The sequence below is a fragment of the Sinocyclocheilus grahami genome, unplaced genomic scaffold (assembly GCF_001515645.1).
Source record: "Sinocyclocheilus grahami isolate Dianchi unplaced genomic scaffold, SAMN03320097.WGS_v1.1 scaffold184.1, whole genome shotgun sequence".
Classification (NCBI taxonomy): Eukaryota; Metazoa; Chordata; class Actinopteri; order Cypriniformes; family Cyprinidae; genus Sinocyclocheilus; species Sinocyclocheilus grahami.
Genome location: NW_015505363.1, coordinates 80,699 through 106,255, shown reverse-complemented (window position 1 = coordinate 106,255; position 25,557 = coordinate 80,699). Strand labels below are relative to the sequence as shown.

Genomic DNA, 25,557 nt, shown 5'->3' with positions numbered 1-25,557 from the left:
AACACTTTTTTATGAATAAAACTAAAATGACCAAAAAAATAAATGCAACGTGTCTCATTTTCATTTCTCATCTCATTTAACTTGATGTAGTATAATAAGTCAAATTAAAACTTAAATAAAAATGTATAAAAACTGAAGACATGTTTTAAAAAATTGAATAAAAAACTGAAAAGACAAAAACAAAATTACTAACATTTTAGCTAAAAAACAAAAATGAAAACATGATGTTTTCTGACACAATGTCATCTAAAGTTGGTTTGATGTAAAGCATACTACAGAAAACTAATCATGATATAAATCTGATTTGCCTGTAGACATTTAAGACATTTAATCAACAAGTTGCTCTCAGACCAGAAAGAACACAATATAGTGGTTTAATTCAACCATTTATACCAATATTCAGTCAAATGTATCGATTACAACAAAACACCATCTGTTGATAACATTGAAAACATGAAAGATATCCCAATAATGACACTGGATAAGCTCACTGAAATTTACTGACGAACAGGCTGGGTCAAATTACACCCAAAATCCAAAGTAAAAATATGCTTTTGCATCAAGAGGAAATTAAACCCAGTTTGTACCATTGAGATTTGAATACAAATTTGGTACAAACTCAGATTTGAAGATTTATTTATTTTTTTTCACATTGTGACAACGTAATTCAAAATGTTACTTGCTTTGTTTATTGACTATAATACAAAACACTTCTCAATCCTCCTGTCAGGAAGCAATAACTGATTTAATTAAACTGTATTATATATTAATAATATATATTTTTCACATTACAGTAAAAGGAATCCATTTCCTTTCCTAGTTTATTTTCTGGGTGAAATATGATCTGAACATTTCTTGACAGTTTTTGAGAGATTCACCCATAAAAACTTCTGTAAAATATACAGTAACAATCTAACATGAATAAAAGCACTGAACAGACATAATGGCAGTCAAAAATATAGAATCTACAAATTAATAAAACACAGCTAAAAATATTTAACACAGCAATGAGTTATGTCCCTTTGTTTCCATTACTTTTAAAACAATCTATAGATTGTTTCATTTTTTTTATATTGTAACAGGCTTACAGAAATAAATACAAATATTGATATCATAAAACGCAGGACAAAAATGTGTTTGGTTTCTCAAAAAAAAAAAAAAAAAAAAACGAACTCAAAGAATGAATTCCTTCCAGACATTAGCGTAAATCAAAAACTTTGGTACTGATACTTCATCATGAACACTACTGAAATGTACAGGTTGTCTTGAGCATACAACAAAAACTTTTGACTCCAGCAGCAAGAGTGACTTGAGCTAAAGCCTCTTTATAAATTGAAGTTCCTCCAAACAGTGTGACGTTCTGTTAAAAACACATACATCCTTTCCCAGGCAGACCTGAAGCAACACAGATCCTATAATGGGAAACAGGCCCTCCAAAATGGATGGATATGTAAACATAAGGCCTACACAGACGTGATGGAGTCCTGAAGGATTCTGGGTGTTTTGGTGTAATTATGTATTAAAGACGTCCCGTGAGGTGGAGGTGAGGGGGGATGAGTTTAGGGTCACCAGGAGAGGTGCAGATGAGGATGTTGTTGTAATTGAGCTAGTAACTCTTCTTCTGTCGGCTCTTGGACGTGCTCTCTGAAGATGGAGGATGGGCAAAAGAACAGAAAAAAAAAATTTGATATTTAAACAACCAAACTATAATTTCTCTCTCATCATTTACTCACTTTCCACTTGTTCTAAGTCTGTAAGGGTTCATTTCTTCTTGATATTTTGCAGAATGTTGATAATCAATCAGTTGACGGTAGCCATAGTATTAATTAAATTTTTTTCCATACTATGAAAGTCAGTGGATACCGTCAACTGTTTGGTTATCAGCATTCTTTAAAATATCTTTGTGTGTGTTCAATAGAAAAGAAACAGGAAGAAACATGTACAGGTTTGGAACAACTTGAGAGTACAGCAAGTAAATGATGACAGAATTTTTCATTTTCATTTCATTTCATTTCAGTAAACTGTATTCATTTCAAAATAAAAGTCATGTAGGGCTTGTTTACAATTAAAAGTACTGCGTAATGCATAAAGTTCCCCCTGGGCCACCCAGCCACAGCAAGGAAAGACTAATAACATTCTTTAATCTATCAATATAAATCATTTTAATAGTTTCAGCACAATCTTTTTTTTTTTGGCTCTATTAAAAACACATTATTATCATATCAGTACAATCCCATATTGACCTCCAATTAATATGTATTTGTGTACTGGTACATAAACCAATTTAATATTAGCAAAACAGGGTAACTGCAAATCTAAGTCATTGCATGTGTACTGCAACCTATTGAATTAGGTAAAATAATCTGAGATTTATGATTTATTTTGAGATTATATGGGTTTGTTCTGTATAGACATTATTATTATTATTATGTGCAGTTCTTATAAAGTCTTAAATCTGGCAGATAAATTCAGCAGATATCCTGGATATTATATTTTTGCCATATCGGCCACCCCTAGTTTGGCACATGATTGTTGGATAGGAATGTTGTTCCAGGACCAATAAAAGGATGTTGATCCAGCAAAATGACAGAAATAAATAAATGTATTGCAGAAATACTATATATTAGGAAATTTAGATTTGTAGTCGAACGTGAGGAGTGATAAACAGCAGGATAAACCACACAACATTCCACTAAATTAAATAATTACCCTTCCTTAATCAGAGAGGAATGTGAGGGAAAGCTGTGAGGAAAGAGCAGAACGCAGCCTGAAATACTGAGCAGAGGAACCTCAGGCAAATTCTGTCAAGTATTGGAGCTAAGGTATACTCGCTTGTTCCCATAAAATCACATACAAGACTAGTGGTCGACTGATATGGGTTTTTTGACAGCCGATACCGATGCCGATATCTTGGGAAGCAGGGTGGCCGATGGCCGATATAAAGCCGATGTAATTTTATTAATTTTAATTCATATTTAAGAAATTTGAAATCATTTGAAAATGGATTAAAAAAATAAACGTGTAAAATAAACATACTCTAGAAGACAAAGTATTTTTCACAAATAAATAAATATTTAACAAAAATATAATTAATAAGGAAGTAAACACAGGGCACTCAGTATTCTGGGAAGTTTATGTGCATTGGGAATCATATTTTTTCAAATAAAGCCAAGGTTACACTCATTTTACATACAGCACACAGTGAAAATGACATGAATATGATGGTGGGCAAATGCATAACGCGCAGCATAATTTGAAATCAGTCACGAGTTTGTCAATCGCGCGTCTCCAGTGAAGCTGAACTCTCCTCCTGACTGTATTCAATTCGCACGGACCATAGGACCGACCGTCACAGAACACGCGATCATGCAGGTCACATGCACACTTCACAAGATCTCAACTAGATTCGACTAAGTCTGCAAGGTTTGTGAAATTAAATGCTCATTAGTCATTCAAAGATTTGTTTAAATTATATAAATGCGTATTTGCGGAATGCAGACGGCAAACGAGAAAGTATTATAATGTTTGCCTTTAATAATATTAAAGCAATCGTTATAATACTTTTTTCTATACATTTTAATTCCTTTGTTTAACAGTTCTATCTGATTATTAGATAGACTTCTATCCGTATTAGACAGATCTGAATGACAACAGCGAACAAGAGGGAGAATGTGAGCACTGTGTGCTCAGGCGCTGCCGCAGCCGTTCTCGGCGCCATCAAATTAAAAGTCCCGCCTCGAACACATCGGCCAAACAGAAAAACTTATCGGCCGATGCCGATATTTGAAAAATGGCAGATATCAGCCGATATATCGGTCGACCACTATACAAGACATCACATTACATTCAAAATAAAACTATAAATCACTGACAGGCTATAGGACTGCAAAAATAAATGCTTAAATACCAAGTGTTTTGTAATAATTAGTTTAACATGTATTCATTCCATTACCATTCATTCATGCTTCCATTTTGTCTACAAAAATAGTTTTTCCTTCCATATAACTCAATACAGATCAACACTGTGAGATTCAAAAAGAATGTGTACTGTGAATTTGTATTGACAAAACAAGCATTCACTTCAATTCAATTCACTTCATTTAAAATTTATTTTCAGCTCCATCTCTTGAATTATCACCACTGTCAGACAGACATTCTGACAGGACTGACAACTTGATGGTGTTCACAAAATACTTAATCCAATCTGAAACAGTTCTATTGGTCCTATTCTATTGATTCTCACCGATTCATTTTAAAGTGGAAATGTTTGCTATTTTTAGAACTAATGGCCAGTAAAACCGTGCGACTCGTTTTCTCCCAGGTCTCTAGAATCATTGATAAGAACTTTTCGAATAGCTTTATTCATACCTGAACATAAGCTGCACAGTGCTTTGATAGGCAATTCTCTCCACATCCTCAACAGAGAGAGCGTTACTGCGGTCCCACTTATAGGTGAAGTTCTGAACAAAGGAGAGAAGAAGAAAAAAACAGGGTTAACTAGCATGCTTAGAAACAAATTTACTGCTCTGTCAAGAAAAGGTCCGAATTTATTGATTCAGTTCATGATCTGATCATGACAAACAGTAATGCTAACTAACAGGATGTGCTACTACTGTAATTAAGGTTAGGGGTTAGTATTGGTTTCAGTGTTGTATAGGCAATCAGCACTGTGACCAATTAAATCTTTACAATCAGCTGTGGGGCAGGGTGTGTGCTTTACTGGTTTGGGGGAAAAATCATGCTATTGATAATTTGTTCAAATCATATTTCTGTCATAAAAAGGAGTACATATTTTTTTTCCTTTTGGAATAATGTGCACTGTGTAATTCATATTAAGACTAGGAATGTGTATTAATAATGTAAATATGGTCAGTTTTGAAATATTTTCACCAAACAATCTACATACCTCCAAAATGAGTGCCACAAATAGGTTGACCCACATGACTGAAGATGTCAACCACCAGGCCACAAAATACACCAAGGACCACCTGACATGGAAGAATTATGGGTACAAATTGACAAAACTCTATTCAGTTAAAGCAAATGTGTTAAAGACAGACACAGGGTGTGTGTGTGTGTGTGTGTGTGTGTGTGTGTGTGTGTGTAGGGTGTCTAACTTACTCCGTAGTGTATCTGGTGTATGCGTCCGTGAAAACGTGCCAGTTATTCACCACCATGATGTTATAGAGCAGAACCAGAGAGGACTGGAAAAATATGACAGGAAGAATACAGTTACATTTATTTGTGAGACCAAAAAAACAGTTTTCCTTAATTTTATGTTGGCTTAAACCTAAAATATATAAAAACAAAACCAAAATATAGTCGGGAATAAAACTTTAATTGCCACTTTCAAATGTGAAAATAGTATTGAAATAAAAACAAATCTGAAAACACAATGTAATACTATAAACCTAGCAAATTTGGTCAAATCCACTGTCTACTTATTCCTCATACGTGCTTATTATTGCATTCTGGGAACTTGTTAAAAATCAAGTTCCCAGAGACCTCTGTGCAACTTACAGCAAAATCATCAAAGTTGTTTGGCCAGTACTCCAGCTGTTCAAAAGTGCCACAATCCATGCTGAAGGGACCCCCCGTTTTGTTCTCTGTGCTGGAGTCGGAGATTAGACTGAAAGGAGAGCATATATAGAGAGAAGAGGCTCTAAAAACTATGAAAATAATAAGAAATGTTTCTTGAGCATATATGATAATAATGCTTTGATTTCTGAAGGATAATGTGACACTGAAGACTAGAGTAATGGAATCACAGGAATACATTACATTAAAAAAGAAAACAGTTCTTTTTAAATTGTAAGATTATCTCACAATAGTTTTTACTGTATTTTTATGTTTCCTGTTAAATGTGCAGTTGATGAACAGTACCTCATGTTTGATGGAGGGGTTATAGCTCCCTGGAAAAGCCAGGTACCAAGAACTGCAAACACATAGTACACCACCTGCATCAGAGAAATGTACAAGTGAAGAGAGACCAACCTCATTATCAATGATAAAACTGCTAGTAAACGGAGTCTGTTCACTCACCAATAGAATGCCAGCAAATGCCCGCAAGTTTTTCACCAGGTCCACAAGAGTGCTGGCCACCACGGCCATCAACTAAAGTGTGCACACAAAAAAAAAAGACTAAGCATGTATTAGTGCTCTTTACGGTATGACCAATTATGCCAATTACGTGAAAAAATACTGGTTTCAGTGAATTGTTTTTACATATGTAAGAAATAACGTACAGTCAGCAAGTTATTAGCACCAAAAAAGCAAAGCTTTCTTTTGGAAGAAAAGCAAACCGGTAAGAGAGACAAAGGCCTGAAGAAAAAAAACTCAGAAACTCAGAATGGAAATCTATCTATCTATCTATCTATCTATCTATCTATCTATCTATCTGACCAATTATGCTGTGTGTCTGTTGAAAGTCATGGGCCTTCCAGGAGGATAATTATTGGTTGGAATTAAAATACTGCACTGTTCTGAAGTGGCAAGCAATGAGTCCAGATCAAAATACCCCTAAATGCCATGAAGAGAGCTGAAAACAACAGTTGGAAGAAGTAATTTTAAATCAGAGAGTAATTTAAAATCGGACCATATTTTAAATAAATGGTGCCAAAATTGTCCAGGCCATTTATATTTTTTGGTGGCTAAAAAGTTTATTTTGCATTTTGCAATCTTTTTTATTTTGGTGCACTGCAAACCTTTCAATTTTAATGGTGACCTGCAAGAAACTATTTGAAAAAAAAAAAAGAAACGCAATGGTGCCTGTATTTTTAGCACCGCTGTAGTATCATTGCACCTAGTGTGCATTTAGGAGATTAATGTGGTGATTAATGTGAGGAGCCCATCACCAACCTTGATTTCTGGAATTATCCTGAGGAAACGGAAAACAATCAACATATTGACCAGTCGCACCATCTCCCACAAAGCCATCACATGTTGTGGAACCGGATCCCTGTAAAGATAAGAGTAAAACGTCACATTAAAGCATTTGGAGAAGAGATCAGGTGATTTGATCTTCAAATTGAGTACACTCACACGTCCTCATATGGAATCCTGTACGTGATGAATATGGCAATCTGAATTGCCTGTTGAGAATAAAAGAAAAACACAATGTATCTCCAATTATTGCCTTCACCACCTAAACAACTATGTATGCTGCAGAATTCCTTATGATAATTTTAAATAGCATTAAATTACAAAAAAAAAAAAAGACATCGGAAATGTTACCAGAAGAAGAACAGTGAGGAATCCATCAAAAATGTTATTCCTGTAAGACAGGTAACCTCTCCAACCAAAAGCCACTATTTTCAGCAGCATCTCTATTAAATAGTACAGGATGAAAATACAGTTGAGGATCTAAAAGACAGAAAATATATTTACATTAATATTTATAGAACCATTAAAAATTCAGAAAACACATATATCAACTATTGCTGAAAAAACACCAGGGCATTTTTAAAATCCAAAGGATTGAACACAATTTAGTTTTACAAACAAACCAACCACTAATATTTTGATATGAAATTATATTATTACAGCAACATCGTTTTTTTTCAGTGCATGAAACGGTCACCTCCATATAGAAGTTATTTTTCTCTGAGGCAGATTTCTCTGAATTCAGAACCAAGATAGTCTGCAGAAAAACAATAACAAATATCAAAGATGAACTTCAAGATTCAAAGATTCGAAACAACTACTCAGTACATGGTTTGTTTTTTGCATATGCTATCCACAAGATGGAACCATTTCGCAATAAAACTAGAAACATGCGCTCAACATAGACTTTGCGATCTATTTTTGTGAACTAAATTATTCTAATAATTTTCTGATTTGATTTCAAATAATGCTCTATTTTTTTTTATATAAAAAAAATGTATAATACAATTATTAAACTAATTTTTAATTATATGAATTGTAAGTTTTTATGGTATGAGCACTTTTACATTTGTGGATTTCACTGTTTTGTATAAAGTATAATCTGTGGTCAGTGTTTAAATTTACATTTACATTTAATGACTTGTTTGTGTAAGAGTTAAGTGTAACACTTGATTATTTAATATTAAAACGTATGTATTTCAATTCAATTCCATTTAATTTGGCATTTCTATCTCAAGAGCCCCTTGCAGCTCCATCATGAACCACTAGGTGGTGAACAACCAATTTGGAAAGCCCTGTTTTAATCTACTGAATTCTGGAAATGTATGTAATGTTCTTCATGTAGGGTGATGTATGTGATAATAAAAGCAAGTCAAAGGAAATACGGTTTCTTACACAGATACAGATGACATTAGCCAGAGCAACAACGTTCCCCAGTACAGTAATATAAAAGTGACTGTAGATATACTGGATAAGCTGTAGGACAGGAGAACTGTACTCTGGTTTTGGTGGATGCTGCAGGGAAAAGACAAAAACAGAAAAGTCAATGCATCTGTTGACACCAAAGATACATTCAGAATTAAATTGAAAGTGACTTAAAATTCCAGTTCAACTCCTTAAATTTGAACCTAAGGAAGTAAAATCTAATTTAAATGAAAATCAAAGAAAGTCTGCTGTAAGTGTAGTTTAATATTACACTCCATTTTCAAGATGAATCACCAATTAACATGATGAAACACAAAACATTGGGCATTTCCTGAAAAATAATATGGTATTAATATTCAATGTTTACAAAAGAATTTTCTACACAATTTATATTAATTGAATTATACATATTATATTCAATAATAAATCAATTTAATAATAATTTATTAATTTATCATATTATGTATTATTATACATTATTTTATTTACTATAATAATTTAACTCATTTGTTTGGACCATGGTTGAAGAACACATTATTTTCAAGAATGCTCTATTAATTGTATTTATTTAAAAGGAGCTAAACAAAATGAAGCAAACTTACAAGATGAAAACTTTAAACCGTTATCTATTCTTGCCTGTTTTGTTGTTGTATTGGATTAATTAAAGGGTTAGTTCACCCAAAAATTATGTAATTAATTACTCACCCTCGTTTTGTTCGAAACCCTTAAGACCTTCGTTCGTCTTCGGAACACAATTTAAGATATTTTTGATGAAATCTGAGGGCTCTCTGACCCTCCCATAGACAGCAAGGTAACTACCACGTTGAAGGTCCAGAAAAGTACCAAGATGATCGACAAAGTAGTCTGTGTGACATCAGTGGTTCAACTGTAAAGTTACGAAGCTACGAGAATACTTTTTTGCGCAAAGAAAACAAAAAATAACGACTTTATTCCACATTTTCGTCTCTACTGTGTCACATTGGACGTGCATTCACGACAGTATCATGATGCGAGCGTATGGCGGTGCTGACCCAGATCCGGCCTAATCATGTCATCACGCCGGATCTGGGTCAGCGCCGGCACCGCCACACGCATGGTGATAGTTACCTTGCTGTCTATGAGAGGGTCAGAGAGCCCTCAGATTTCATCAAAAATATCTTAAATTGTGTTCCGAAGATGAACGAAGGTCTTACGGGTTTAGAACAGCATGAGGGTGAGTAATTAATGACAGAATTTTCATTTTTGGGTGAACTAACCCTTTAAGTTCCTCATTTTGTGACTGTGTTGAGTTTCTGTGAATTGCCATACAGCTAATTCTCTGTCATTCTGATTCAAATTCTAACTCATAAAATACAAGAGAACCAATTCACAACTTGCGCAACCCTGCTATGCAACATATCCTAATAATTCTAATACTATTTTATCCGACTTCTACAAATTGTTCAAAAAGAGTGACTTCCTGAATTCAGACTGTAATGTAAACTGATCCACAAATGTAGACGGTCAAACCTCTTTCATAAAATCCTTATCCAGCTCATTAAAAAGCCTCTGGAAGGCCTCGCCATTAATGAAACCGTCTGGGAACTGCTGAGCAGCCTGGAGGAAACAAATGACAGGTCGAACAATCAGCCATGACACACACGTTTTACTTTAAGAAACTATTCTGCAATCTGTATTGACCTTAATGATAGCCTGTCTGCAGTAAGACTTCACGTGGACTCTATCCATGACCTGAAGAAACATGTTCACCGCCACTCGCTCCCTGAGCAGCAACAGGAAAAGTCATGTGACAAGGCATAAAACACCACATCAGAGACATGAATTAGAGTGAATGCTTGCTATAAGGAAGAAAGACTACAATGTTGGAGAGGACTGGATCTTACACATGGCCTTCAGACTGAGTGCTAGTGTGCCCTCGGCCTGGACAGCACAGCACCTCGAAAGCAGCCCGAATACCCAGACGCCTCCTGATTATAGACGTCTGAACCGACATCTAAACACACAGATGATAACATCAATAATTACAGGAACAGTTTACCTAAAATCACCATTTACTGACCCTTATTTTGTCACAAACATGTATAACTTCACAAAACACAAGAGGAATTTTTGAAGAATGGTAACGCGACTCTTTTCCATACAATAAAAAATATGGTATGTCTTAAGAAGACTTGAAAAACAGTGCATCATATGTAGTCATACAGGAAAACCTTAATTGTGCTTTTTTTTGTTCTTTTTGGAGCTTGATGGCCCCTGGTCAGTTTTGTTGTATGGAAAAGAGATGCTTGGAAAATATAAAAGACATTCTGTGCTCCATGGAGAAATAAAAAACAGTCATATGTGATGCTGGACCACAAAACCAGTCATAAGGGTCAATTTTTCGAGCATCTGAACATCTGAAAGCTGAATAAATAAGCTTTCCATTGATGTATGGTTTGTTATGATAGAACAATATTTGGCAGAGATACAACTATTTGAAAATCTGGAATCTGAGGGTGCAAAAAATCTAAATATTGAGAAAATCGCCTTTAAAGTTGTCCAAATGAAGTTCTTAGCAATGCATATTACTAATCAAAAATTAAGTTTTGATATATTTACAGTAGGAAATTTACAAAATATCTTCATGGAACATGATCTTTACTTAATGTCCTAATGATTTTTGGCATAAAAGAAAAATCTATAATTTTGACCCATACTATTTTGACTATTTTTGGCTATTGCTACAAATATACCCCAGCGACTTAAGACTTGCTGAACTATTCCTTTAGCAAACAAGCACCAAATTCCTAAAACAATGTCTAATGTAAGTCACGTAACTTTCACTCACCAGTAAATATCCCCTGAACTGGTTATAAATAATAGCCGTCATTAGATTCATTAACAAATACGTTCCTGACAGAAAAAAATAAAAATGTCAGTGTTTAATGCAGGTTGAAAGTTCTGAATGCAAATAATATTAACTGCAGTGTGTATAAATATACACTACGAGTCAAAAGTTTTTGAAAAGAAGGCTCTTATGCTCACCAAAGCTGATAAAAAATACAGTAAAAAATGTAAATACATGAAAACTTAATGCAAATTTGATGCAATTTATTTCTGTAATAGAAAAGTTGAGTTTTCAGTTTTCAGAGACTTCTTTCTGAAATATTAACAAAATCGTATATTATTCCAAAGTTTTGACCAGTAGTGTATGCATGCATGTGTGTGTGCGTGCATATATATATATATATATATATACATACATACACATATACAGTATATACATACACATATATATGTGTGTGTGTGTGTGTCTGATCTGATCTGCCATTAAAACTTACCAAACACACTAAAGAGTATAAAAAATATAGAATAGCCACGGTTCAGAGAGTATGCTGGAATCATGACTGTTGAGAGAGGAAGACATGTTGTAATGAACACAGACTACAAGAGACGTTGTAGGCCATTGTAGGACGTTTCACATTTGAAACAAATACAGATACCTGTGAACGTTGTGACAAGTCACAAGACATCATGTCATGTGGTTAATGCTAATGACTCATACCCTCTACTGCAATGAGCCAGAGATGACCGAGAATTTGACACAACAGTGCCAAAATGTCATCTGTGTCACTGACCATTTAAAACTTTACTGAGTCATTCAGAGATATGCACCTCATGAGAGACTTTAACAACATTAACAGTCAAATGAAGATGTACCGTCAGGGTTATTGGCTGTTGTTAGCAGCACTAGCAGAGAAGACAGGGACTTTGGCAGGTTTTTGAAGTAGGTTTCCCATTCTCCATTCTTCTTAGGGTCCTACGGAAACACATCTATTCAGTCAACTGTAGAAATTTTAACCTATTTTGCGCTTGACATGGCTGAGATTGCTGCTGCCAGGAGGAAGCATCGCAGAAAACAGAGCACATGGTAGAAAGTAAAGAATTTTTTCCACTCATCTTAATTTATTTGGAATGCCAGAGGAAGGCATTATCAGAACATATTGCATGCCAAGCTTTGTTATTTTTAATTTGCTCTGCTTGTTTGCAACCTTACACTAATATGTGCTGATCTTGGAAAATTGCTTTGGTTATTATAGAAATTAGATGTTGCATCTGTGTTCTTTAATTTACGCATTGTCAGTAAATCACATGCAGAACTTTCCACTCCCATCTTTAGTGAAATATTTTGGAACTGCGCTCTCGCACTAATTTGTCTTGTTTAGTAAATCTGGCCCTTAGTACATTACTAAGGGTTTCTGCAGGTTTTAAGATGGTAAATTTAAGACTATTTAAGACCGTTTTAAGAACAAGTAAAGAAGATTTAAGGAACAAACTAAAGAGAAGACAATAAGTCAATATGCTCTCTTAATGTAAATGTCTAGAGAGCACACAATGAGTTGTATTAGTAACACTTTTTTACACACACACACACACACACACAAACTTATAGCTTGAATAGCTCTCCTTCCAACCACTAGTATATGGAGAAAAAAAACTTTTACTTTACCTTCTGATCACACTTCAAAAAAAGTGATTTTCTTCCAAAGTAATTTTGTGTAAAATGTCTAGACTCTTAAGTCGAGATACATTTACTAGAGGAGCAAAATGACATGAACAAGATCTGCCAAAGGGCTCAGAAAAAAATCTAGTTAATTCAAAGGGAAAACAAGTTTTCATACCCCACTGATATTTGTTCTTGTTTTAAGCATAACCTCACTCAATTTGGTTACATTGTTCAATCTTGATTTGAGGATATTTAGATATTTGTATTGGAAAACAAATATACTGAGGAAGATATTTACTTTTGCGATGCATGTAACATTTAGTGCCATGACTTTATCAATTTTAGACTTTCTGCTCTTATTTAAGACTTTCTAAGGCCTTACATTGTGGCAAATTAAGACTTTTAAAGACCCACACAAACCCTGATTACTATATTTTTAATGTAGTTAAAGAAAATGTAAGTTTTGCTTGCCCATGCAAAAATCGTTGCCAGCATGCCAGAGTGGTGTGGATGGATGCTCTGTGGTTGCTGAGGTATTCTGAGGTATTCAGCATGTAACTCTGTGGTTGCACGGTGTTCTACTAGGGTGATTTGCATGGTTGCTATGTGTCCTCTAAACTGGCCCATGTCACAAGATCCCACACCCATGCCTCTATATTGTGGTCTCTAGATATGACTCAGGTTCCTCCTTTAACACAAGTCTTTAGGAGTTGTTTGACCATTTTATTGTCTGCCCAGTGAATATCTTCAGTCTAATTGCTTAGAAAATTAACAGCAAACTGCACTGAGGTATCATTCATGTCCAATGCACAAATTCTAGGGATGAGTTTTGTGGCAAAATGTAGTATCTGGGGATAGGGGTTTGTTTAAATAAAAAAGTGGGCCCATATAAGCATTGATAGAAATGATATGATAGAGATGTGATCACTTCTTACATCTGATTTGGAAAAGATCAGCATTCCAATCATGGTGAATAAGCAGAGGTGTAATGCCAAAAGCAGGATAACACTGAAACAGAAAGAGAGAAAAACAGAGAGAACACTTCTGGTCAACATTTATTGTCCTATTTTTTTTTTATTATAATATTAGAATGGAACTGCACACACATTGAGAAGTGAAAATAAGGAATTAAATGCAAACTGTTTTTCAAAAAGTTTCAAACTTTTTCACAGAGATTCTGTTATTACCTTGCTATTTCTGGAAGAGTCTTTTTGATACATTTTAGAGTTTTCTTCATCAGGGAGGAGTTTTGCAAGAGGAAAAATGGTCGAATTAGTCTCCTGACTCTTAAATTCTGTGGGACAGAATGACAGGGCAACATTACAATCAATGGACCTGAAGCTGACAGCTGACTGAGACATGCTCAGTATTTACTTATTTAAGATTATGAAGGAATAGACTGTCCAAAAATGAACATTTCATCTCCCTCAGGTCATATTTGATGTGCTTATGCAAATGAGATTCGAGTGACAACGGAGGCCAATATTTAAAATACAACTTAAATTTTGGTCTGTTCTTCAAATGAGGGCAAGTAAATTATGAGTTTTCATATATGGGTTAACTATACCTTTAAGTGTATGAAGGACTGTAAGTGCTCATTAAAAATAAAATAAAGAAATCAATTATCAATGTATCGATTAAAAACAAAAAAACAACAGGTTGACATATATATATTATATTTTTTTATCATGTTTAAAATGTAGTTAAACGGAAAAAAATAACACCATTTTTTTACTGCACTTTAATAAAGTTTATTCATAATAAAATTGTACTTGCATTTTTATGCATTATAAGAACATTTTATTTTGACAATAGTGTTGGGCAGATCACGTGGGGACTTTCGATATATAAATTTAAAAAACTACATAAAGAGGTATATTTATGTCATATTGAAGAATGGTTTATTAATGCTTTATTGTCACATTTAACTTAATACTATTTCAATCTTCAGTTTAATTTAATGCATCACTTGCCATTTCTTTGTAATTATTTGTGAAATTTACTAGCAATTTCTCAGTGAAAACGTTATACACCATTTTTATAGTGTAAATATTGTTATGTGATAGTTATGTTATAGTGTAAGGAGGCACATTAAATAAGCAGCTCTGTAATAGATTTGATGAACTCACCTCATTGCACGCCATGCTAACACTCAACATCCAATCAATAAATGATGCTGTAATCACTACTATATACCCAATCAGCCATTTGTTCATACGAAACTCCTCCCATCCTATCAGATAACTCTGCAAAACAAACAATATATCCAATATGTTCCTTAATATAATATTAAGCAACTTAAACATTACAAAACAAATGGTCAGATAGGTCAATTTAACTGTTAAAGGGATAGTTCACCAAAAATGGAAAAGAGCAGCTTGGACATTGTATTCCACAAAAGAAAGAAAGTCATACAGGTTTGAATGACAAATAATGACAGCAGTTTTAGGTGAACTATCCATTGAATGCTATCCCAACAGTAACCTGAATATATTTTTAGTTTCCTACCTTCACAGTGAAATCTAGGATGAAGATACAAAGGCAGACCACCTCAATCCCCTCCGTCAGTCCACAGGGTGGCTCCCAGGGCTTGGGTTTGAAACGAATGTCCGAGGTGTAGGTCAGAGAGGAGGGTGTCTCAATGAAGGCTAGGGCCAGTACAACGGCAATAGTGAACCCCAGACCCCTTCAAGAAAGAGAGTGTGGGAAAGCAGATCCAATAACAAATCTGATATTGATAGAGAGAAACATACCACATAAGCAGCTAAAGGCTATAGGTCAATATAATTACAGGAATGTTGTCTGACCAATGCAATACAATATGTGTCATGCTGTCAAGAAAATAACTGTAACAATACATGTGACGTGTGTCTTGTCATGACCACATAAAGTCAGTAAACACAGTAACTTCTGCATGACACACACACACATACACAGGGTTTTAATTGAACTTTTCACTCACTAGGCAAATAAAGTTTTTGGCCATTTAGAACTTCTAATAACCAAAACAAATATGTTGCACATAAACTGGATTATCAAAATCTCTGTGACAGCATTTAATTTTCAAATACAGCTTACTCCAAAATCAATGTTTAATGTTAAACACACTGAAGATTAGCGGACAGGATGTCATTTAAAAAATGTATCAAATGTTTCTTCACAAAAGTCAGCGTACTGAGAATCAAAGCCTTTCTTCCATTGATCTCCATAAAAAAATGCCAACCTGTTTTCACTCCCAAGGCGTCTGTAAATGATTTAATGAATGTAAAATTTGTATCAGTATATTGATGACAAATGTTTTTTTTTAATTAAACCTTTATGGCGCATTGCAAAAAAACATGCTTTGGTGTTTATATAATGACACACAAAAGTCTTGGCATTTATCGGACCCCAAGGAAGTGAGAGCAGGTTGAAAAAGTGGCCTTGTGTCTCAAAGTGCTCCGTAAGACAGTAAACTGGTCACACAAAAGGCTAATGGAAAGAAACAGTTTGCTCTGATATAATTCTCTTTATGAAGACATTACTCAAGCCAAAAAAAAACATACTTATTACTGAAAAATGCACAATACATCTACTAGACAAGGGTGAAATCAGTATGTACATATATTTCTCCCAAACTGTTGTTAATGTAATTCAATGGGAAACGTCTCGGGTTACTTATGTAACCATGGTTCCCTGAGTAGGGGTCGCTATGGGGACGCCTCGTCGTGACCCGTGTCTGAAGTATACATTGAAAAAACACCAACTCGTTGGCCGGCGACAGCCATGATGTCACTACCGGTGCGACTATAGTATAAATAGGCGCCGGGAGCTACACATCATTCACTTCTTCGTCTGAAGCTTGCGTCGGATTTTAGAAAAGTGGGCAAAGCATAACGTGCACACTTACCACTTATGTGGATTTTAGAAAAGTGGGCAAAGCATAACGTGCACACACTTGAATACCATTCTAGGGGTTATGGTGGCACCCTGAAAGAGCAGCCCATAGATAAAAATAGCGTATCCCCAGACGCTATATCGACAGCTATAATGCTGGAGTGGCTAGCGGTAAATCTGTAGCTGAGGGAGCAACATCCAGCTCTCAATGGAGAGGGAGCTCAACCTACAGCATGTTCCCATGGTGGAACAGCTAGCAGTTATTCAGCTGAGGGAGCAACACACTCAGTTCTCAATCCGAGACGGGGGCTTGACCTGCAGCATGTTCCAAAGCTGGAACAGCTAGCAATAATTTACTTAGCTGTGGGAGCAACACACCTAATTCTCAGTCGAGAAGGGGGCTCGCCCTACAGCATGTTCCAATGCTGGAACGCTAGTAGTAGTTTACCTTGGCTGAGGGAGCACAAACCCAGCTCTCAACGAGAGGGGGCTCGACCTGCAGCATGATTGTGAAATCAGAGGGGTAAGCATACTGCAAGCTAGCCAAATACTCAGCACATCAGGGAGGCAGAGGAAAGGCCTAATACACCTGATGCTGCTGGATCCAGGCGCTCTGGAGAAACAGAGAACTCAACTTCTCAAGTGAGAGTAGAACTCCGAATTCAGAGGAATAACGTTGCTCATTCCAGGTAACCCTTTGATAAAAGGGAAGCATTGCTCAATACTACCACGAGGACAGCCCATGGAGCGAGGAATCCAACTCCTCAGAGAGGATTAACGCTCGAAAGAAACATCATACTCACAATACCCCTCAATGGTGAGGGGGGTGATGCTTCAAGAGGATATCCTGGTGATCGGTAAAACCCCTCAGGGCGACCCAGATATGGTAGACCAGTCAGGGTAGCATGAAAGCGTAACCCCAGCCCGGACGTCCAGGAATTTTTGCAGTGACGCACCGGGGGTCTGATAATCACAAAGGCTCCCGCAGAAGCCTGTGTTATGGCCGCATGATCCAGGAAGTATGAAGCCGAAACCGGCTTTACTTACCTTCTGGACATATCTCGACGAGTGAAAAATAAACACTGCAAGTCGAGCACCCGGTTTCTGAACCCAGCAGCGGGGGTGCCCATCGAGGACCTACCCTAGAAAAAGGGACAGAAGTATACACACAACCACCAGTTTATTAGCACGTTTCCACGGCAAGTCAAGCCTTGCCGTGGCGCGATCCATAACCTCAAAGAGCTTATCATACACAGGGCAGGAGGATTGAGAAGGCTCAGCCTCAGCTTCTTCGCTCTCTTCATCCATTTCCTGCTCTTCCTGGGCTGGACCCAGCAGAGCACTGGCCCCTCGATCAGATGATGTTAAAGAGAGAACATCATCCTCCAGTGGCTGTCTCTCGCCCCCCGCTGATGAGCGCGAGAAGGAAAGCCCCTCTCTAAACTCATCGGCCAGGTCCACCTGAGATCCCCATGAGCTCATTCTCCTCCATGCCTCAGCAGGCAGCAGATGGGTCCTGAACCGCGGGAAGCAGATGGCTGCCCCTCTTTACTTGAAAAGAGAGACAAACGAGAACGGAGCTTTTTCATTGGAAAAAACTCGCAATGCACGCAGATTGCCCCCTCGAGGACATCGCGTGCGTGCTCTTCGCCCAAACAAACAACACATAGATTGTGTGTGTCATCTGGTGTCAAATAGCGATGACACGGATGCACACACCTTCTAAATGCTCTGCTAGTGCTCGCCATAATAAATAGAGATAGCTCTTACTTTTTCCTTGGAAATGCACTCTTCAAACAGAACAGTCAATGAAGACGAAGAAGAGAATGATGTGTAGCTCCCGGCGCCTATTTATACTATAGTCGCACCGGTAGTGACGTCATGGCTGTCGCCGGCCAACGAGTTTGTGATTTTTCAATGTATACTTCAGACACGGGTCACGATGAGGCGTCCCCCATAGTGACCCCTAGAGGACGCAGTTCGAAGTTCCCATGAAAGGGAACTATGTGAGTGGCTCACTGTGTCATGACAGGATGTTTGTCTCGTCCAATGTGCAACTCTCTTTTCACTTTGTTTTGGTAATGTTGGAGGCTGCTTTTATGGGAAGGGCTCTGATAATGATGGCAAGTAAAATTATAAATTTATAAATCACATCCCACCAAATTGACCAGAGTGTTGATATGTGTTATACCCAGCATGGGTGATTTTCACCCACATTTGGCGGGTTTTAATTTCTAACCCTGCAAGGCTACCAGAAAGGGACATGATGTAAATACTGTTTACATTTCAACCATAGGAACTATTCTGGTAATGCATAATTACTGTAGCAGTTATTCTGCCTAGAACAGTAATCACACCACACACGGATGACATGGACAACTTAACAGCTCCGAAAACAAACGTTTTTGTAAGGAAAAATTTATACAAGCACTGTAACAAAAATTCAAGGAATACTTCTGCTTGTAAACCCTCTAGAATGTGAATTTTATTTGATTTTACAAATTAAGAGACAAGTCTAACCTTTCTGTGGTAACTGACAACATGTCTGATCCAATCCAACAACAAGATTCTGTGAATAAAGCTTAAAGAACTATATGAAATGGCTTTGTAATTTTAGCTTTCTTTCCGGTGTTAACATATTTCCACTAGGTATAGGAAGATGAGGTAGGATGAGTTAGAATATTAAAGGGAAAATTACCTTTTCTTCCTTACTGTGACATATATCCAAGTAAAGAGGCTTCTTGAATGACCAAAAATATAGGAGTGAGACTTGATGTTGACCATTGGAATTGATTGGTTCGTTTGTCATCAATCATTTTTATTTGTTTTTCCAGAAAAAAAATGTGTGTGTGTGTGTATATATATATATATATATATATATATATATATATATATCTGCTAAAAGTTAATTTAGTCAATTTTTAGGTGTACCAGTCAGGCCATCTGTGGTCAGGCCAGGCCATCCTGGACGGAGGATAAGTAACCTGAGACGTTCCCTTTCATGGGAACTTCGAACTGCGTCCTCTAGGGGTCGCTATGAGAAACCTAGAGGACACAGTGTCTCGTTCCCTACTCGGGGAACCATGGTTACATAAGTAACCTGAGACGTTCCCTTTCATGGGAACTTCGAACTGCGTCCTCTAGGGGTCGCTATGAGAAACCTAGAGGACACAGTGTCTCGTTCCCTACTCGGGGAACCATGGTTACATAAGTAACCTGAGACGTTTTCACCAGTTAAAAAACAAACAATGAAACTACAGTATACTGCAATAAAAAGGAAAAACAAAGTACCTACACATTTTGTCAAAATTGAGTAATGACTGAAATCAAGGCTCTTAAACTATGATCTGTCCTGTTACTGCCGGGTTTGATCAACAATACTAAGATTTAGAAAAAAAAATACTGATATCAAACAAACTGAAATTCAATTATAAATATTTATACAAATCTATGAAGCAATTTTTCACAATTCCAGTGATGCCGTAGTTACTGTGTTTGGCTTTTGTATGGCACATGGCAAAAAAACAAAAAAAAGTCCTTAAATAAAAAGCATAAATTTCTGCTTGCTTACCACTGACATATTTTGGAATAATACCATCTATATAACTGCAAGGACCCAGAATCAACCCTGTGATTGATGGATCGATACTGTGGGAAAGAGCACAAACAGGGAAATTAGACATTTATTCAATCAATATAAAAATAAAAAATCTTGAAAATCTTTTTACCTGAATTGCATCTTCAATAAATACAACTGCCTGCTGGATATAGAGGTCTGCATCTGCATCTGTATCAAATGAAAAACAAATAAACAAAAAGATAAACAAAAACTTTTTAGTTGTGAATTTTGTTTATGAGTTTTACTTTCAAATGTTTTTATTTTATTTTGCAAAAAGGTCCCTAAAAGATTTTGCATGGGAGGTCCCGTAATATTACACAAAGTTAAACTATTACATTCTCTGTAATCTAAACAAAAATATAGTGAAATATATTTTTGTGCCACAAAAATCATTGCCATATTGCACTTAATTTAACCACTCGCCGAGCAAAATCTGGTGCAAAACTTACTGGATCATTCTATGACCTGTACCTCTACTCGGATTTGAAAAAAAAAATAATAATTCTGATTGTAAAACTATGTGTGCAGGCAGATGTTTCAGGCTCCAATAGCAGCATATTTTTAAGTGTCACAGGATATTCAGGAGCTGCCAAACCTGAACTTCTCAACAGGATATGAGCCAGCAAATCCAAACCATCCTTGAGTGATAATGCTAAGTAGAAGAGCAAAGAGCCACAGAAACTTTCTTTTGACTTCGTACTGGAGATATAAAATAACTACCATGAATATATTTGACCATATTACTATACTAACAGCAATATATTGTCACAGCATTTAATACCCTTAATTGATGCTAATTTAAAAAAGTAAATGCTCATGTTCGTCGTTAACAGATACATCTTTTGATCTTAAAAATGTTTTCATAAATGTTGAGATTATAATGACCTAAGATTAATAAATGCTGTAGAAGTTCTGCTAACTGTTAGTTAATGATAACTAATTTAGCTAACGTTACCAAATAAAACCTATTGCGAAATATGCCAAAATCACAGACTAAAACATAAACTTGTCCGCTTCATATTCAGATTACCTTGACATAATGTTTGAATTTTCTATTTTGTGTTTTTATAACAAGTATGGACAAGATTTTCACACATCCACCCAAAACGCATTTAGTTGCCCCAAATTTCTGCTAAAATTGTGAAACATATTATTTGGCAAGTATTAAATTAACATTTTCGGTATGTCTAACTATCTCCACTTATAATTTGATACATCATGCAAGAAAGCAGTAACAACATAGGCTATGAAGTTAAAGTAGATGAACTGCAGAGCCAATAAGAAGACAATGGTGTGTTTGTCTGACAGCAAAGACTGAAACCAAGTAGAGGTGAATATGATACCAGAAAGATGGAGGATAACCTTTTACACTTTTATTAAATAAAAGTGAGGAAAAAGAAACAGAATAAACTACAAGAGAGCAGAACAAGGTTATGGAAAAGTAAGTCAGGACACTTGTCTCAGGACAGACTGATTACTGAATACATACGTACCCTCGAGCACACGGTACGAATCGTCTGTAGCTGAATAGGACAGTCGTCTTGATCCTGGTGATTCTTCATGTTGATCAAGTTGACCATTATCATGAGCTCCATAATCACCCGAGCCCTGGTTAATGCTGCCAGTCAGCAGCGGCTGTTCTTCTTCCATCTAGACAATGGCTTCACGTCTCCAAATAAATCCCAAACAGGGCGTTAAAGATATCGGTAGTGACGAAGGACAAACCTAAACGAGTCTTCTGCTCATGTTCGGAAATAAAGTGACAGTCTCGTTAGTAAACTTTCCCAGCGCACTGAGTCGGTGTTACAGTAAGTAACATTTCAGAGCGAGCAACAGTGCTCGAGGTGTTTTCAGGAGACGTCAGCTCCTCCCATCTCCTCTACTCACTCACTCACTCTGAAGCTTTCTGCTCACTCATGTCAGAGGCACTATAGCACTAGGTAAGTTTCACTTTGGCGAATCGGTTCGAATGATTCTTTACAATGAACCAGTTCGCTCTCCAAAACCTCACTCGTTCAGTCATCATCAAGAATCAGCCAAAATATTGAGTTCAATTCTGATGTTGTTTACCACAATGTTTTCGTATATTTTTAAAGATTATACAGATTTCGTCCCATGCCGACGTTTATGGTTTTTAAAGGCAAACGGTTCAAAAGAATCACTCAAAAATAACTCATTCGAAAGAAATGGTGCTAGCATTAAGTCGCTCAAATAAAGGCCCGCCTTGTTTTTAAATGTAGGGTCATTTTAATCTAGGTGAGTGGTGGAGAATTATGAGCCTATAGTGTTCAGCTTGTCCTAAATTTTCCTTAGAGTTCATTTGAGTCATGAGCTGCAAACGGATTGAGCAAGCGTGAGAATTTACTGGCGACACTCTTAATACGGGTTATAAGAACAGTTAACTAATAGATTAATGAATCTCCCTGAAATAAACTCCTTTCTTCTCATTTATATGTAGGCCTATATAAAACTTATGTGCGCGCGCGTGTATGATATTGTACCAACGTCTGTGTGTGTGTGTGTGTGTGTATGTGTGTGTGTGTGTGTGTGTGTGTTCACTGTTCAGACAGTTTCAAACATACTAAGAGGAAGTCAATTCTCTAACACCTAACTCGTCCACATCCGCCCTCTCGTGCTTTCTGCCTTGAGACAGCTTGCAAGTACCTTTAATTTATTTCGAGCAATATATGAATATTAATTATATATATATATATATATATCAATACACATACATAGAAAAATAGAACAGTTTATCTCACATATATATGTATCCATACATATACAATTATGTTACACATATCCATACACATATTTACACATAATACTTGCTCGAAAGGGAGTGGAAAAAGTAGAACTTATTTGCCCCCACCCCCAATTCATTCCCATATATTACACCATATGGTTGCTGCCATTGTCTGTTACTAATAATTTGTGATATTATAATAGTTATATACAAATAACCAAATACAATATGTCCATCTCAATAAGCACAGTAATATATTATAATAATCCTCATTATCATAAACATTCTAATGTGTCCCAGTATTTATAATAATCATGTAATATATTAAATATAACCTATTATATTGTTAAATCAGTTTTATAATAACAATAATAATATTTATAATAAACATTAATATCTGCTCCTGTCATTATCATTATTAGTATTTGCTCAGCTATGTAACCATATCCCGTTCTGTTGTAATTATATCACCATTTATAATATCAATATTGATAGTAAGAACAATTATGATCATCCCTACTACCGTTTTTTATACAATAACCATCAACCATCAAAATGACATTCAGAGGACTTAAAGCGAAAGTCCCCTAAACGTCCCGAATGGCTGCTGCACGTCCTGTGAACGTCCCCTTGAACGTCCAGAGGACGTCTTCGCGAACGTCCGCTCGACGGCAAGGGGACCCTACACGCTCACGTCCGGGGGACGTACGCAGAGGCCATTTAGAGGACGTCCTGGGGACCTTTTTTTGTTAGCTGGGAAATCTCTTCCAAATAATTGTATGCCATTTATCGAATAAAATATGAAAATCACACTTTTATTTATTTATTTTTTAATTGGTAATCTAATAGCCTATTTGTCCTCAACATCGCATTCTATCCTGTTAGTCTTTTGAAACTATTATCTAAACAAAAAGCCACTTCCAAAATCATTTTCCAGGAAGTGACATGTTTGGCGGGAAAACCATAACCAGCAGCTTTGCAATAACACTGACAACAGTAGCATTAGCAAAGAATTAAGCTTTAAAAAAATGGATGATTTTCTGCATTAGTTGGTTTGACTCACTTTAAAACATTCCGTTCTGTTTTTCATGAAAGCATTTTTTCAATTATTTTTATAATTTCAAAAATTACCCTCAAGTTAAAAGCATTTACTCATTCTCGTGCCATTCCAAACCTGCATGACATTCTTTCTTCTGTGGTCGTAGAAAAAGAGAAATATTTTCAAGAACACCTATGTCTATAAAAAAAAAAGTCAATGGTAACCAACAGTTCCCTTTCAGTCAGTCACGTTCGACGTTACGTCAGTCGTGACCAGAGGCGGACAAAGTACACAACTCCATTACTTGAGTGAAAGTACAGATACTGCTGGCCAAATATTACTCCATTACAAGTAAAAGTTGTGAAGACAGATTTTTACTTAAGTAAAAGTACAGAAGTACTTGCTTTTAAAAGTACTTAAGTACCAAAAGTTAATTTCCTTTTTTGTGTCAATGCACTGTTTTATTATTGTTGTATATAATACTTGCAATACCGTTGAAGCAACTTACAATACATTACACCTGCTGAATACACTGACTAGCTTGTAGTATCTTTGGAATAAAGAGCTTTTAGAATGTAAAAAAATTATTATTTAACACCCCTAAACACATCAGCTTTTCGCTTCGGAGCCGAGCCTTCTACTAGGACGACTAGGAGTGTCCGCAAAGAAACAGCCTAGCGTTGGTGTGACGGCGCGTCAGCGGGGGTTGCCATTCAGTGCTGCTCATCTTCGGCGTGCTGCAGCTGCCATTCTGCGGTCTCGCCGCGACCTCCCCTGGGCGCTTCAGCGCTCTCTCTAAAAGAGTGTTTCCTTTTTTCCTAAAAGAGCAAATGTCTAAAAGAGCTCCACGAGCGACGGGCGTCTTTTTAAAGATGTCTTCCACTCGTGCGTTTCTGGATGTGGTCGTGTCCTGGCTTCATCTGATGGTCATGATCGCTGTGTCTCGTGCCTGGGCTTACAGCACGCTGAAACAGCGCTCATGGATGAGTCATGTTCTCAGTGCAGGAACATGACCATCGCGACGTTGCGGTCTAGATACCTCCTACTTCGGTTCATGGTCAGGGAGACCTGAGGGTCATGGTGAGAGTTTCCCCGTCGAGTACGTCTCCGCGGGCCTCTCATTCCTCAAGCACATCGCACCACCTGGTGCTTCCGGACGAGTGTGCTGGGTCCTCGGACAGGGCGGGGTCCAGCATCTTGTGCGGAGCACAGGCGGATGACAGAATGTCGATCGCTGCATCGGAGGGCGAGCTAGGCTCTGGAGATGATGATTCGGCTGTGCTACCTCTGTCAGGAAGAGTGGCATTGCCCGAGTCAGATCCAGAGCTGACCGCTATGCTTTCCCGGGCCGCCGAGAGTGTCGGGCTGCACTGGAGGCCTCCGCCTTCTCCCGAACGCTCAAGGCTGGATGATTGGTTCCGGGGGGCGCAAGCCGGACGTCGGCAGCCGCCTCCGGTTCCATTCTTCCCGGAAGTGCATGAGGAGGT

The 25,557-nt window shown here is 36.8% G+C and overlaps 1 protein-coding gene across 1 annotated transcript; it reads right to left on the bottom strand.

Annotated features, from left to right (window-relative positions):
* Window positions 1–313: 313 nt before the first annotated feature.
* On the bottom strand, window positions 314–22,162 carry tpcn2 (two pore segment channel 2). Its single transcript, XM_016284531.1, has 25 exons — window positions 21,782–22,162; window positions 20,398–20,456; window positions 20,241–20,317; window positions 15,302–15,479; window positions 14,923–15,039; window positions 13,981–14,087; window positions 13,729–13,801; window positions 12,007–12,106; window positions 11,628–11,693; window positions 11,135–11,199; window positions 10,191–10,300; window positions 9,988–10,069; window positions 9,817–9,903; window positions 8,278–8,397; window positions 7,580–7,639; window positions 7,234–7,362; window positions 7,042–7,091; window positions 6,859–6,958; window positions 6,043–6,114; window positions 5,884–5,957; window positions 5,521–5,629; window positions 5,122–5,204; window positions 4,907–4,988; window positions 4,369–4,460; window positions 314–1,644 (listed from the first exon to the last, which is right to left on the bottom strand). The coding sequence occupies exons 1-25, from the start codon at window positions 21,936–21,938 to the stop codon at window positions 1,566–1,568; spliced, it is 2,328 nt and encodes a 775-aa protein (XP_016140017.1). The 5' UTR covers window positions 21,939–22,162; the 3' UTR covers window positions 314–1,565.
* Window positions 22,163–25,557: the final 3,395 nt, after the last annotated feature.

Coding starts and splice junctions, on each gene's coding strand:
- tpcn2 (XM_016284531.1), bottom strand. CDS start 21,938: ATGGAAGAAGAACAGCCGCTGCTGACTGGCAGCATTAACCAGGGCTCG. Junction 7,092..7,233: donor TCCTCACTGTTCTTCTTCTG/GTAACATTTCCG, acceptor TATTCTCAACAG/GCAATTCAGATTGCCATATT. Junction 5,958..6,042: donor CATTTGCTGGCATTCTATTG/GTGAGTGAACAG, acceptor TCTCTGATGCAG/GTGGTGTACTATGTGTTTGC.